This window comes from Aricia agestis, chromosome 6 (genome assembly GCF_905147365.1).
Source record: "Aricia agestis chromosome 6, ilAriAges1.1, whole genome shotgun sequence".
Classification (NCBI taxonomy): domain Eukaryota; kingdom Metazoa; phylum Arthropoda; class Insecta; order Lepidoptera; family Lycaenidae; genus Aricia; species Aricia agestis.
Genome location: NC_056411.1, coordinates 11,033,818 through 11,050,498, shown reverse-complemented (window position 1 = coordinate 11,050,498; position 16,681 = coordinate 11,033,818). Strand labels below are relative to the sequence as shown.

At 35.7% G+C, this 16,681-nt stretch overlaps 1 protein-coding gene across 1 annotated transcript in view; it reads left to right on the top strand.

Annotated features, from left to right (window-relative positions):
* LOC121728165 (fatty acid synthase-like) overlaps positions 1–16,681 on the top strand; it is a 48,014-nt gene that overhangs the window by 5,460 nt on the left and 25,873 nt on the right. The window contains exons 7-17 of the mRNA XM_042116288.1: positions 1,275–1,481; positions 6,044–6,230; positions 7,188–7,350; positions 7,679–7,848; positions 8,118–8,269; positions 9,170–9,353; positions 10,606–10,754; positions 11,239–11,423; positions 11,818–11,937; positions 12,927–13,036; positions 16,267–16,457. Of these exons, the coding sequence (XP_041972222.1) occupies positions 1,275–1,481; positions 6,044–6,230; positions 7,188–7,350; positions 7,679–7,848; positions 8,118–8,269; positions 9,170–9,353; positions 10,606–10,754; positions 11,239–11,423; positions 11,818–11,937; positions 12,927–13,036; positions 16,267–16,457 (1,818 nt within the window). The remainder of the gene's footprint in view (positions 1–1,274; positions 1,482–6,043; positions 6,231–7,187; positions 7,351–7,678; positions 7,849–8,117; positions 8,270–9,169; positions 9,354–10,605; positions 10,755–11,238; positions 11,424–11,817; positions 11,938–12,926; positions 13,037–16,266; positions 16,458–16,681) is intronic.

Genomic DNA, 16,681 nt, shown 5'->3' with positions numbered 1-16,681 from the left:
TGAGAATATGGATTTCGTGGACACCACTGTATTCTTAGGCATTACACTAGACAGTAAATTATAGTGGGGTCCTCATATTGCTAATCTTGCAGATACGCTCAGTTCTGCAGCATACGCAGTCAGAAAAATACGGGAAATTTCAGTTATTTCAGTTATTTTCATAGTACAATGTCGTATGGCATCCTCTTATGGGGAAACGCTGCCGACATTAATACGATTTTTGTGCTGCAGAAGCGAGCTATACGTTCAATTTATAAAATGTCAGCTTTTGAATCTCTGAGAGAAAAGTTTAAAGAAATTGGTATTCTAACTGTTGCTTCTCAATACATTTTGGATAATCTATATATATAAAACTCAAAGGTGACTGACTGACATCAACGCACAGCCCAAACCACTGGACCGATCGGGCTGAAATTTGGCATGCAGGTAGATATTATGACATAGGCATCCGCTAATAATGGATTTTGATCAATTCCACCTCCAAGGGGTTAAAATAGGGGATGAAAGTTTGTATACAAATAATAGTTCTTAACGCGAGCGAAGCCGCGGGCAAAAGCTCGTGTATTATATGTTAGAAAGAATCTTAGTTTTACAACCAAAAGTGACAGTCACGGAAGAAACACTAGAAATAAGTACAAACTAGAAATACCGGTGATCAGACTTAGTAAAGTGAGTAAATCTTTTAAAGGTCAATGTATACCTTTACAATAAAATCCCAGAAAACGTTCAAAATCTTTCCATTAATAAATTTTAAAAAGTAGTCAAAGAGCGTTCGTGTACCAAAGCCTATTTATAAGGTCAATGATTTCATAAACGATGGCACATCTTGGGAGTAGGATGGCTGCTTACAAGGCTATTTCTACATTATTTTATGACTTACAATTATGTATGTATGTTGACATTGTATGATTGTAAGTTACAACATTGTAAACCTTATTTTAAAATATTAATTTTTTCTCACTTTTTTTGGTAAAAAAGTGGGCCCCGTGCGAGTTTCTTACGCCGGTTCTTCTCGCCGGGTTAGTTCCCGAACCGGTGGTAGCCATCATGTAGACGTTCAGAGAACATTTACAAAAATTTATTCTGAATAAATAAGTTTGAGTTTGAGTTCATAAAGTATGGCATATTAATTTATCGACAAATTGGCTCTCAAATTTTTTCTCTCTCTCACGGTTGTAAAATGCAGCCATTTTAGTTTAGCCACAGAGGTCAAATAAACATTATGTAAGTTGTTTAAAAATAATAAAATATAATAAATATGAATGTCTCAAAAGGTGCTGCTTGGCTATCACTTTGGAAAGCTGGCTGGGAATCTTCACTATAACTCTCCTAGACAGGATGTACAGGCAATAAGAGAAAAAAGAATTGAAGTACTTAGCGATCATAAAGAACTTTCTACAGCACACTATACAGCAATAAATGGATTATCTATCACTGGAATTGGCTCACATGTATTACTTAAAGGTTATAATAAAAATAAAGTAAGTAGATCTATTATAATTACATTTTAGTTTTATACAGGGGCTTTTTTGTTTCTACAGGTAGGTACATTATATTTTTTATAATTTCTAGATCAATAATTGGTAAATAACTAAATATGATATTGGTAAATTCAGGTATAACATCTTATCATAATATACATTTTTTGTGTCGCTTTGTTTGTTGTGAAGGGTCTTTAGCTGGTTCTCACCACAGATTTTCGAACCGCGGTTCGAAACAGGGAAGAATTGTTATTGAATTGCCCGATTCATACCGCGGTTCGTAACAGAGAAGACCTTTTTTGAATTAGTGGATTCGAACCGCAGTGGAGATATTTCTATTATTACATACTAGCTGTTGCCCGCGACTTCGTCCGCGTGGACTTTAGTTTATAGCGCGCGGTGTCAACAAAATTTGTGTCAAATTTAAAAACTTTTTAAAACCCTGGTAACTGGTACCCCTCTTAGGGCCGTGCTACACCGGAATGGCAGCGCTGAAAGTGCTCGCCTCGCCGCTGCCATTCCGGTGTAGCGCGGCCCTTAATTAATCAAAATACCCAAAAACAGCTGTGCAGTGTGCACATAATCTATACTATAATATTATAAATGCGAAAGTATCTCTGTCTGTCTGTCTGTCTGTCAGTCTCGCTTTCACGCCAAACGCCAAAACTACCGAACCGATTGTAATTAAATTTTGTATACAGATAGTCTAAAGCCTGAGAAAGGACATAGGCTACTTTTTTACTGAAAAAAAGGGTTGTAAGGGGGTGAAAATGCGTAAATTTGTTCAAATTAAGTTAGTTCCAAAAATTCATAATAGATGGCGCCGTGCGTCTTCTACATCGCGCTGACGCTTGCTCAAAAGTCTTTCTATAAGAGGTGGTATCATCTTCCATCTAAGTTTCGATTTTTTTCGATTGTTGATCTATTCTATGGTAGGTATTAAATAACTCAGTACTTTATCTGTGCAGTGACGTAACCTTAAACCTATCAATGATAAATAGTTTATGGGTAAAGTTGTGTAATTGGGGGGCTAAATAAGCTTTAAAATTTGGCATAAAATATAAAGTTTAATATAAAAAAATGAAATACTTATTGTGTGCACACTGGACAGCTGTATTGATTTAAGGGGTACCAGGGTTTTTTTATAAAAGCATTTGACACCAATTTTGTTGACATCGCGCGCTATAAACTGAAGTCCACGCGGACGAAGTCGCGGGCAACAGCTAGTTATACATAAATTAATACATTTAAGATTTTTGAAATTTTATTTTAATACACATCCAAGACCCAGGAACATTGAAAACTTTTTGTTCCGCCTGCGGGACTCGAACCCAGGACCCCCGGGATGAGCGCTGGCCACGCGCAATGCGAATTCATTTTCATCGATATTTTCATGGAAATAAGATATTTTCCCACATCAAAATGTAGCCTATGTCCTTTCTCAGACTCTAGAATAACTGTGTACAAAATTTCATTGCAATCGGTTCAGTAGTTTTGGCGTGAAAGCGAGACAGACAGACAGAGATACTTTCGCATTTATAATATTAGTATGGATTAGTATGGATAGTATGGATTAGAAATGCAGTAGGAGGTCTATAAGATAAGATAGATTGATTATTATTATACCAAGTGATAATATTATTAAACATAATATTCTAACGTATTAAAAACTATAAACAAAAACATAATAACTAATAAGTATGATTAGTTCTATGTTACAATGAAGTAAAAAATAAAACGCCATCTGTTGAATCGTATTAGAACTAAAATGTTCATTGCATCGATATATTTCTGGATTTTTTATAATATTATACATAAATTAATACATTTAAGATTTTTGAAATTTTATTTTAATACACATCCAAGACCCAGGAACATTGAAAACTTTTTGTTCCGCCTGCGGGACTCGAACCCAGGACCCCCGGGATGAGCGCTGGCCACGCGCAATGCGAATTCATTTTCATCGATATTTTCATGGAAATAAGATATTTTCCCACATCAAAATGTAGCCTATGTCCTTTCTCAGACTCTAGAATAACTGTGTACAAAATTTCATTGCAATCGGTTCAGTAGTTTTGGCGTGAAAGCGAGACAGACAGACAGACATACTTTCGCATTTATAATATTAGTATGGATTAGTATGGATAGTATGGATTAGAAATGCAGTAGGAGGTCTATAAGATAAGATAGATTGATTATTATTATACCAAGTGATAATATTATTAAACATAATATTCTAACGTATTAAAAACTATAAACAAAAACATAATAACTAATAAGTATGATTAGTTCTATGTTACAATGAAGTAAAAAATAAAACGCCATCTGTTGAATCGTATTAGAACTAAAATGTTCATTGCATCGATATATTTCTGGATTTTTTATAATATTATACATAAATTAATACATTTAAGATTTTTGAAATTTTATTTTAATACACATCCAAGACCCAGGAACATTGAAAACTTTTTGTTCCGCCTGCGGGACTCGAACCCAGGACCCCCGGGATGAGCGCTGGCCACGCGCAATGCGAATTCATTTTCATCGATATTTATATGGAAATAAGATATTTTCCCACATCAAAATGTAGCCTATGTCCTTTCTCAGACTCTAGAATAACTGTGTACAAAATTTCATTGCAATCGGTTCAGTAGTTTTGGCGTGAAAGCAAGACAGACAGACAGACAGACAGACAGACAGACAGAGATACTTTCGCATTTATAATATTAGTATGGATTCCTTTAAGTACAGTTAAGCTCAACATAATTAAGAAATCAAAAATATTAATTTTAAGTCTTAAGACCAAACTAAAGCAAAAACGAGATAGACGCAAGAAATTACCGACTTAAGCCCAGGCACGCACTAGCGGCCAGGCCGCAGCGGCCAGGTCGCGGCGGCCATCGAAAGTATGGTGTGGCCACTGGCGGTTTCATACAAATTCCCGTATCTCGTTATATTAGGTAACATTATAACGTAGGAGAGCCTTGCTTCGGCACGAATGGGCCGGCTCGAACGGAGAAATACCACGGGCTCACAGAAAACCGGCGTGAAACAGCGCTTGCGCTGTGTTTCGCCGAGTGAGTGAGTTTCCCGGAGGCCCAATTCCCTCCCATATTTCCTTCCTTACCCTCCCCCATTCCCATCCCTACCCTCCCCTATTACCCTATTCCTTCTTAAAAGGCCGGCAACGCACCTGCAGCTCTTCTGATGCTGCGAGTGTCCATGGGCAATGAAAGTTGCTTTTCAGGTGACCCGTTTGCTCGTTTGCCCCCTTATTTCATAAAAAAGAGTTATTAGCTGGTGAAATAACCATTGGCCATTGCCTGGAAAAATTAAGGGTTTAAAATTAACTTTATAATAATAATAATAATAATTTTACTCCTTTTGATTATTTTACGACTTTGTTTTTTTTTTTATTATTTTTGATTATTTTAATTTTTCGACTACGATTTTATACAGTTATGTCATTTTAATTATTTTTATAAAGATTATTTTATTTTTGAATATTTAAAATTTACGACTGTGATTTTATGCAATTATAATAAGTGTTAGGTTAATTTTAAAGTTATTTTATACAGTTAAGTATGTAATTTTAATTTTTTTATTTACATTAGATATTATTCTTATTGATTTGTTAAATTTTTACTGTGATTTTATACAATTATATAGTTTTAATTATTTTTATAAAGAATATTTTATTATTGAATATTTAAAATTTACGACTGTGATTTTATGCAATTACAATGGGTTGGGTTAATTTTAAAGTTAGCGATTACCTATGCGTGGGCTGTGATTTACGATTAGTTAAAAGTTGAACGTGTACTTTAAATCAAACTGCGATCCTATTATAATAAATATGTAAAGTTTCTCATTTTTTATGATTTTGAAATACTTAAATGTCATTTCTTTATTAAAAATGTGTTTTCATTTCTTCTTGAAACCACTTTTCTATACGTCTGTACAAATAAATAAATGAGACTAAAAATGTTTGTTACAATAATTAATGGCTTAAATTCGTGGTCCGAATCCACCCGTACCAAAAAATAATTAATTAGTGGTTTCACACCACTCCAATCACCGCGGTGAACCGGGAATTCAAAATATTTTAAAAATAATTCTTCGCTGTTTCGAGCCGCGGTTCGAAAATCTGTGGTGTGAACCAGCGAAAGACCCGTTGTGAAACTCCTCCAAAATGGCTAAACATATAATTGTACTGAAATGTGTGTTTATCCTCAGAATCTGAGGATTGGTCAACATGTTTTTCATTATCGCAATCACGTCGTGACTCGTGGCGTGGGTTGTATATAATTATATAATTTGAAAGTACAAATAAAAACTTTTTTAGTTCATAGTGGTACAAAACCCTTTTTGCAAGAGTATGTCTCGCATTTAAATTTAAAAATACAAAATTAAACTATAATATTGTTTTAAATAGATAATAAATTATATACAGACTTTAGGTAGAAACTAAATCTAATTACTCAGGTCAGCTTTTTAGCTAGCTTAGAAGTTAGATGAATATTAATTAATAATAATTTAACAATAATTTAAAAATGTTACAGGATATCGGCTCTTACAAATCAAGTTTTGCCCGAATTGTCTTATGCTCCGGAAGACAAGAAGGTTCTGTACAAACCATCTTCAACAACTTGAAAAGCCGACCGATAGATCCAGAAGAGCTAGCTCTCCTTCACTATTTCTTCGAAAAGAATGTACCAGGACACCTAGGGCGGGGTTTCCTTATTCTCGGTAAAACACAATTATTTTATTATACTTGTTCTACACTTACGATTAGTTTCCAGTAAAAGAGTTTCTAATTTTTGAGAGAACGTGGAATATGAATTAGGTGGTAAAATTAATGGAATAGTTGAGTCTACCGTCCCATAAAAGTTCGTCCGAGTGGGAAGAATGGCTAGAAGCGATTTTTTTTCATCCAGCAATTTGGCACACTTTAATGTTCTCTTATTTTTTGACCAAAAACATTGAAGTAGACATAAAAAATATTATAATCAGTCCTAAACATTCTGTTAAGTAAGGTTTATAAACTATGTGCTTCAGAGGCATTGTGCACATCTTTGTTACGAGGAAATTTATACGTGGAGGTTTATACGTGGGAGAGCCATGCTTCGGCACGAATGGGTCGGCTCGACCGGAGAAATACCACGTTCTCACAGAAAACCGGCGTGAAACCGCGCTAGCGCTGTGTTTCGCCGAGTGAGTGAGTTTACCGGAGGCCCAATCCCCTACCCTATTCCCTTCCCTACCCTCCCCAATTCCCTTCCCATCCCTACCCTCCCCTATTACCCTATTCCCTCTTAAAAGGCCGGCAACGCACCTGCAGCTCTTCTGATACTGCGAGTGTCCATGGGCGACGGAAGTTGCTTTCCATCAGGTGACCCGTTTGCTCGTTTGCCTCCTTATTTCATTAAAAAAAAAATAGTGTTAAGCCTTGCGTCAGGGTCACGTAAAATTACATGTTTTAGTTCTCAGCTGTTGCATTTGGCTCTTTAAAAAGTATTATAATGATATCCTTTCCCGTGTCTTGAGGTATTTCAATACTAAATTTCGTCTAAATTGGTTCAGCCCTTTAAGCGTGAAGAGGTAACAGACAGACACACTTTCGCATTTTTAATGTAAGGAAGAAAGGATACGCAGTTTCCTTTCAATCATTGATATGGGTTTAAAACGTATATTTTTTCTATTTAGATTCAAAAGAAAGTAATGTAACCGTTAAGGTTAGTGAAGAATGCATGTATTTCGACAAAGGCAGACGCCCGCTGTGGTTCGTGTACAGTGGAATGGGCTCGCAGTGGGTTGGGATGGGGAAAGACCTCATGCGTATACCAGTTTTTGCTGCTGCTATAGAAAGGTAAAACATATTATATAATATTATAATAAGGTAAAATAATACATAAATCAACAAAACTTGGTTGACTACGGAATCCTCAAACGGAACCCTAACCAGTTGATTTTATGTATTGGTAGCCTAATAGTTACATAATTTAAGATTAACATTGTCCTAAAAATAGAACAATTCATATTTTAGGACCATCAAATCAAAGTAAATCCTTTCTATCTCTGTTAGCTACCACTTTCAAGATTTTTCTCAAATAAAATTTTTGTTCGTCTTATCAAGAATTGTTGTTCGTCTTATCATTAAGGTAAACAAAAGTTTAATTTAATCCTTAAAATTGTAGGTGTCACCGTGTTCTGGAGCCAAAGGGATTGAACCTGATTGATGTAATTACGTCGGACGATAAAAACACATTTGACAATATTATGCACTCATTCGTCGGCATAAACGCGATACAAATTGCTCTCACAGATGTGCTGCGAGCACTGGATATTGTACCAGACAATATAATCGGTAAGTCAAAACTGAAATAAGTACGTGTTTTTATTTTAGTATTATAATTTTTTGTATTGATTCATAGGCAGTTATGTCAACTCAATGTTAGCTGTGATCTATCGTATGCGTTTGACATGAGACGACCAAATTACTTAGGTCAGCCATCTGCCTATGAATCAACTTCTTTGTACTATACATACATACTATTTTTATACTTATACAAAACGCGGGATAATATGCTATCCAACGGTGTATGTCGGAAGTAAATACATTAATGTTATATACAGGGCACAGCGTTGGAGAAATTGGATGTGCTTATGCGGATGGTTGTTTTACACTAGAAGAGGCGATTCTATGTGCTTACAACCGTGGTCTGGTTTCCATACAAACACCGTTAATTCGTGGGTCTATGGCAGCCATTGGACTTGGATACAAAGAGGTACTTAAAACCTTAACTCAGAAATTAATATTTTCAGACTCATTTTTCCTACCTGAAGGCACGTTTTGTTGTTAACTGTCTTTATTTACTGCGCCTCCAAAAATTAATGATACAAACGACCGATCTGAAAATTATCATTCACAAAGCTTACTTGCCTTCTTGAAATCTCTTTTCGAAAACCTATTTAGTATTTAATTCCTATGCTCTATTCGTTTTAATATGTGACACAGGTGTCCGATCCTTAAATGTCACTTTAATTATTTAGCTATCAAATGCGACCGTTTTTATGTTCATAGGACATTTACATGAGAAGTAGGTATTGGTCAAATTTGTGTAAGACCCCGATTAAAAAATTAAATGACACGAGTGAGTGAAAAAAGAGCCATTTCGTCGATAAAAATAACACATTAAATAATATTAAAGGATCGGAGTCATCGGACACTGTCTGGTGTCGGGACACATCGTATAATAATACGCCCGAACATATTTTATTCGACAATATAATATGTACCATCGAGGAAGTTGATTCCTATGCAATTGACAGACAAACGTTATTTGGTCAAATATGTCAATTCAATGTTAATTGTGATCTGTCAGCTGGGTTTGACGTAAGGCAACCAAACTACTTAGGTCCCCGATTTGCATAGAAAGCAACTTCTCTAATAGTACTTAGAACGACAATGACAATTGACAACAGTATTAAATAATATACAAACCATATAATATTTTCATTCCTAATCCTCTTTAACCTGATAACAAATATTATAATGTGTGTATGAAAAGTATGTAGCAAGCTAGTTTATTGTAAAATTGTACGTATTTTTTGTATAATTATTATTACATGAAGTTTTGTGGCTCGTCGTTTTGCGGACGATGGTAAAACGTACTCTTTTTTTTCAGATATCAAAAATGTGTCCGCCTGAAATCGATATTGCTTGCCACAATTCCGCCGAATCCAGTACTATTTCTGGTCCAGCAGATATTATGGCCGAGTTTGTTATCAGTTTGGGCTTGAAAGGAATATTCGCAAGAGAAGTGCCGTGTTCAAACATAGCTTATCATTCACGTTATATTGCTAACGCCGGTAATATTATTATACTTAATTAATACCTACTCTATAACTATTTTATCAAACGTGCGCAACGTTTGATAACTATTTTGATTTTTAATTTAGGGTACAAAGTTATATAAACATAGATATTATTTGTAAGCAAAATAATTTGCAACAAATTATGATATCACAATTTTTTTGTAAGACGTATAGTTGTGAAAATGTAAAGTTCATGTCTCGCTTATGGCTTGTAGCTGCCAGTCATCAGACATCAGTAATAATAATATTATCACATCAATCGCCCTCTCCCCGTATATATTTATGTCGCAGGCGGATTGCATTATCCGACGTATTAAATTACGGCTAGCTGTTTTGAAAAACAGGGCCGTTTTGTAATGCGGCGGTTCAACGATTAGCCGGATTGTCATCGCGATACGTTCTTCAATAAGGCGGCCCACATTTGACCGCATTGTACTTTCCTCGTACCGGTACCTTCTTTACTGTTTACATCGAGATTATTAGAAATTCTTTATTTGCACCTGAAAATTGTTCTGAAATTTACTGATTTCTTTCACTCACTCAAAACTTCGCAATTTAGCAACACACTTCCGGTATCCAACGCCATTGTTGTTGTTATGTCACAGGCAGCGCTAAGAGTATTAAGAATCGGAACTAAAAACTGTCAAAGAGGCGACTTATCTTTCGCTTTATTACATTATCATTTATGGCTAGCCGTTTTAAAACGTATGGCGTCGAATACATTCCGGGGATTTTTCATTCAGCCGCATTCAATCCGGCTAATCAATAAATCGCCGCATTACAAAACGGGCCTGTTTTTAAAACAGCTAGCCGTAATGTAAAACGGCAGATTATACGATCCGCCTTCGACATATGCACTTATATACAATATATAAAAATGAGTCGCTGAATGTGTTGCTAAGCGCAAAACTCGAGAACGGCTGAACGGATTGGGCTAATTTTAGTCTTAAAATATTCGTAGAAGTCCAGGGAAGGTTTTTAAGTGACACGAAGTTCACCGGGACAGCTAGTATACAATAAAATACGTTATTTTGTGCGTTCGTCAAAATTTGCTCTACGTTCGAATTAGAAATGTTTAAAGACAATATTATTTATTAAACTAGACACTTACACTTTAAAGGAAAAAAATACCGTTATTTGATCTAAGGTAGATACTGATTAATATCAATATTTAGTACCCTCAGATCAAAAAACGTAAATTAGTAGGTAATTTTAATTATTATTAATTAATATCTATACAATACAGGTCCCGGCTTACTTAAGTCTATGCAAAATATATTAAAAACACCACGACCACGGTCTGCAAGATGGGTTTCAACCTCAATTCCTCAAGACCGATGGGATGAACCGCTCGCAAAATATAGCTCGGCAGAATACCACACCAACAATTTACTGGTAATCAATTTACCATAATATTATGATCCACAACTAATACTATAATATGGTCCAGCCATTTAAAATTTCAACTAAAATGTACCTGTGGCGAGAGCTGTATTACTTTCAAAATATAGTATGTAATGAGAAAAATAATATATAACGAGAACCTGATCTGATAATTGGACCTGGAATTTGGCCGCAGGAACAGTAAAACTACGTAATACTGGAGCGCCGTTAGATTTATACCTCGGAATCCAGGAAACAAGTCAATTTCCTGGTTTTCGATTGAGTTAAAATTGTGTGACAATGCAATATTATAATGACGTTGATGTGATCTTCTAAGATCTAAAGTTGGAAAATGGCCGTAGAAACTCTATAATAAAACGACATAATCCCATCGTGTTTTGGCTCATATTATGATTTGGCTTAATGAGTACTTTGATTTCTTTGTTCCTTTTAATCTCCTTATTTAAAAGTGTTTTTACAATTTTTGATTTCGTAGAACCCAGTTCTATTTGAGGAAACATCGAAATTGATTCCACCGAACGCAGTTCTGATCGAAGTTGCACCGCACGGATTATTACAAGCCATTCTTAAGCGTTCTTTACCGGAATCATGCAAGCAGCTTCCACTAACTCGTCGAGGACATCCTGAAAATTCTGTTTGCCTACTGGAAGCCGTTGGACGGTAAAATTAATTAGCCTATCTTTTGCAAATTAAAAATTTATATACGAGAACGACTGAACCGACTTTCTAATAATTATTTCTTGTTTTTGCTAATATTATCAAAGGGAGGTTGTTACTGAGAGAAAATTTTAAAGTATTACGTGGAAATTTTGAAAATTTAAGAAACGTCGGGCCCGCTAGTCTTAGATATTAATACGTTGTGTCCAGACACCAATGTCCGAGCCTTTAATGTGAAATGTGAATTGAGCCTTGAATGATCTATGGCATATTTTATCGACAAATTGATTCTCAAATTTTTTTCTTAAAATGAATAAGACTCGCAGATGTGTGTGAAAATGATTTAAATCTGACGAGATAAGATGTTGTTAAGTAGAAGTATGGTTTGTTCTTTCAGATTATATTTGGAGGGATTTAATGCAAAAGTGAAAGCGTTATACCCTCAAGTAAATTTTCCAGTTTCAACATCAACCCCTATGTTGTCGCATTTAGTGGAATGGGTGTATCAAGAAGAATGGTAAGATAAATATTTTGATATTATTATTTTTGGCATTATACGGGCAATTCTTGCTCAGTCTCATTAAACTATAATATAGTATGTCAGTACAAAATATCTCCTATCTAGATAATTATGAATCAAAATCATAATCAAAATAATTTTTATTCAGAGTAATTTTATTTTCAAAAAAAAATTCGAACATCGATACTAATGTGCTAAGGTGCCTACCATCAGTACCACCGGTTTGGGAACTGACCCGGCGAGAAGAACCGGCGTAAGAAACTCGCACGGGGTCTTCTGTTACTAAAAAGAAAAAAATCATATAACAATATTATGACTCAGTGCTATTTACAATAGGAAATATAAAAATATTCTAGTAGCCTGTAAGAACCACTCTATTCCCAAGGTGTGTTGTCGTCGATGAAATCATTGATTTTATAATTAGCTTTAGTACACAAACGTTCTTTAACTACTTTTTTTTTTAAATTTATTGATAGAGTTTTAACGTTTTCTGGGATTCTATTGTACAGGCGTATACGAGTATACACTGACTTTTAAAAGATTTGAAGATACTGATTTACTATATAAAACTAAGGGCCTGTTTCACCATTTCCTGATAAAGTGCCGGATAGGCTATCCACAACTTATTTGACAGATTCTCCATACTCTACCTGTCAAGTTAAGTGGTGGATAGCCCATCCGGCACTTATCAGGAAGTGATGAAACAAGCCATTTAATACTTTAGGTTTTGTATGGGTCCCCTATATAAAGTCCGCTATGAAAGTGGAAACGCTGGAAGAGTAACTTTTTTACTTTTGTATGACAAAATATACATGAAGCTGGGGCGATTGCCCATAAAAGTCACAAAAAAATATTGCTCTTTCGGCGCTGCTACTTTCACAGTGAATTCGATACAAGGGGCACATACACACCCTAAAGTAGTTCACTTTGTTTTGTTACATCTTGTAAAGAATAAAAAAGATATAATTTTGCTAATTTGTTATTAGGTCTCTACATATCGTAGCTGCTGCTAATATGAAGACTTCTTCAACATCGCAAGGCGTTATTTCTGCGTACGACGTAGAACATAGTCACTTAAAAGGCCATATGATCAGAGGTATGTACGAGTAGGTGGCTTTTGTATATTGGTACATTTACTAATTTTTATGTTCTCATTTGGTACCCAAGTAGGTACAGAATTTTTGAAATTGTTTTTATTAAAAGCTTTTATTTAACTTGCTCTGTATGTATGTAAGTATGTATGTTCGGGTGAAATTTTGGAACTCAATTTTGAAGTAGATATATTTAACCGATCGAGCTGAAATTTTGCATGCACGTTTAGTTTGGATGACAATGCATGATATTGTATGTGACATCACTCTAAATTCAATATGGCCGACCATCACGACCATGGCGAAATAGTTATTTTCTATGCAGTTCTACAATATGGATATTAAATGAAAGGGCTTTTTGAGAGTAACTCGAAAACGAATGTAATATCATACTACATCCAATATGGCGGCTCATCCAAGATAGAGGTATAGTTATTTTTAATGCACTTCTGCAACATGGGTATCAATTGAAAGGGCTCATTGAGAGTAACTCGGAAACGAATGTAATGTCATTCTACATCCAATTTGGCGTCTCATTTAAGATAGGGGAATATAGGTCATATTTTTTATGCACTTCTGCAGTATGGGTATCAAATGAAAAGGGCGCATTGAGAGTAGGTAACTGGGAAACGAATGTAATGACATTCTACATCCAATATGGCGGCTTATCCAAGAAAGGGAATATAGTTATTTTTAAAGCACTTCTGCAATATGGGTATATCAAACAAAAAGGCTCGTTGAGAGTAAATTGTAAAATTCATGTCGTGTCCTGTCGTGCCGTGTAGTGTCGTATCGTAACATGACGTGACGTGACGTGACGTGACGTGACGTGACGTGACGTATCGTATCGTGTCGTGTCGTGTCATGTCGTGTCGTGTCGTGTCGTATCGTGTCGTGACGTGACGTGACGTGACGTGTCGTGTCGTGTCGTGTCGTGTCGTGTCGTGTCGTGTCGTGTCGTGTCGTGTCGTGTCGTGTCGTGTCGTGTCGTGTCGTGTCGTGTCGTGTCGTGTCGTGTCGTGTCGTGTCGTGTCGTGTCGTGTCGTGTTTCGCGATGTATAAAAAACTTTTTGAAAAAAAGCTTTTATTTAAATAGGTACTCTGAAAAGAAGAAAATAAATTTCCCCTTAAAAATTCTAACTATTAAATTATAACCTCAATATATTATACAATTTGCATTATAATAAAAGTTTGTCGCGAGACTTAACAATCTGACAATATTTAATTAAGTCTTTAATAAAATAAAAAATATAGGTACTTAATATCAGTTTACTCAGTTCAATTGGCACTTACCAGTTTATTATTTACAAATCACGCGACAAGCTTTTATTATACTTAATGCAAATTGTATAATATATTGAAGTTATAACTTAATAGTTAGAATTTTTAAGGGGAAATTTATTTTCTTCTTTTCAGAGTACCTATTTAAATAAAAGCTTTTTTTTCAAAAAGTTTTTTATACATCGTGAAACAAAACTAACTGATAATACTTTTGACTTCTATGTTTCTATGAGAAATTCACCAACATCATGAATTGGTTCATACTTCATAGCGTTTTTGCATCAAAGAACAGATTTTTTACCCGAAGTATTTACACCCTGTATATTATGAAGTTTTACTATACTTATTGGTAGTTTTTTGTTATGTCAGCTGTGTTTTACACTGTTGTTATTTAAAAAAAAATTAGTGTAGATAACATTGTTAAATTAATACTTACCTGAGCTGGAGCACCGCGGGGGTATGTGGGACTGCCAGCGTCGGGCTTACTCACTGAGGGCCAGTGCCGTAAATAGCCTTTTTTGCGCCCTGTGCAAGTGCGCCCTTGTTTTTTTAAGATAAGTATTATAGGTATAAGCATGGTGTTGACTGTTGGTAGACCAATTATTATAATATACTAAAATTTTGGAAAACGTACTTTTTTTAAAGAACTGATATGGGCAAACAAGCAGACGAGCCGTCTGATATCAAGTAGGCCTTTCGCCTGTTATACCACCCACACTGTGCAGCACTAGGGGCGCAGTGGGAACTTATCGGGAGTAAAGCGAAAAAATAATAGTCCTGCCTGGTCTGGCGATTTTTGCGCCCCCCCAGAGTCTACGCCCTGTGCCTGGGCACCGGTAGCACCGCCCTATTTACGGCACTGCTGAGGGCGCTTTCCCAACTATACGACATACGGCACACAGGCTGTCGTTTGGACGTTTTCCCTCGAGCGACGATTTCAGAGGCGACACCGCATTCACTTAGTACAAAAACCAAACCCCTTCTTTTTATTGGTTCCGGCCGCTTTCTCTCAACTTCTTGCTTTAATCTCATCAGTTGTTCGCAGTACAGTTCAGAATCGATGGTCCTGCATGGCGGTAATAGCTCATAATGAATAATGCCCTTCCAATCCCACCATACAGACAGCATCATCTTGTTGCAAGTTAACCCGGGTTTCGCCACAGTCTCTGAAGCCTTACCGGCCCTTGACCACGATCTTTTTCGCACGTTCTTGACGTACGTGATCCACTTTTCATCACCAGTTATCACCTCTTCAAAAATGGTTCGGTTTCATAACGTCGTAATAAAGAATCACAAATGAGTACACGGTTCATTAAATTTCTTTCAGTGATCTCATGAGACACCCAAATATCTAGTTTTTTTGTGTATCCAGCTTTTTTCAAATGCGCCAAAACCCTTTTGTGGTCAATCCCCAATTTTTCAGCCACATCGTAACTACTAATATGCCGATCTTGCTCCACTTTTCAAAATCAAAATTTCCGGATTGAAAAAAAATTCCCGATCGAAAACGCTTAACTTTTTCCCCAACCTATTATTTAGATTCGACGCTGATAATATAATAGTGGAAGAGGGATGCGGAGCTAAAACGGGACCCTATTACTATAATAATTCGTTGTCTATCCGTCTGTCTGTCTGTCTGTCTCCAGGCTGTATCTCAAGAACCGCTATAGCTGCTAGACTTCTGAAAATTTTTTTGGCCTTTTTTGCTCAATATCAATAATGACAGCAGCAGACAGGTAATTTAATTTTCACGAAATCTTCAATCATTATTTATGTGTACTTTAATAATTAATATTAATAATATTTATTTATTATAATAAAATAAACATTTGAGGGGGTCTCCTATACAAAAAACACAATGTTTGACCTATTTTTGCTCTATAACGATACGGAACCCTTGTGGTAGTAGCAATTGGCCGATTTTATTATGCTGAAAAATTTTGTTTTATTGTAGGAAAAAACTTATACCCGTTTTCGGCGGCTCTTGTTGCTGTATGGGACACGTTAGCTGCATGTTTAAATTTGAAGAGAAATAATTTATCAGTTCAATTTGACAACGTGTATTTCTATTCACAACCGATTCTGCATAGAAAATATCAATTGCGCCCTTATGTCACCATACAAATGGGATCAGGTCGTTTCGAGGTAAGAATATTTCCTTTTCCTACAATATATTATATGGTTTCCTACAATATATTGCTTTATTTAGATCCCTAAAATTGTATAACGGCCGTTCCCAATATTTGATCTATCTCTGGTTTTACCCTACTAGAGATAGGAATAGCTCACATTACGGCCGTTCCCAATATTCAATCTATCTCTGGTTTTACATACAACCGATCGCAGCTAACATTGAATTGACATAAAAT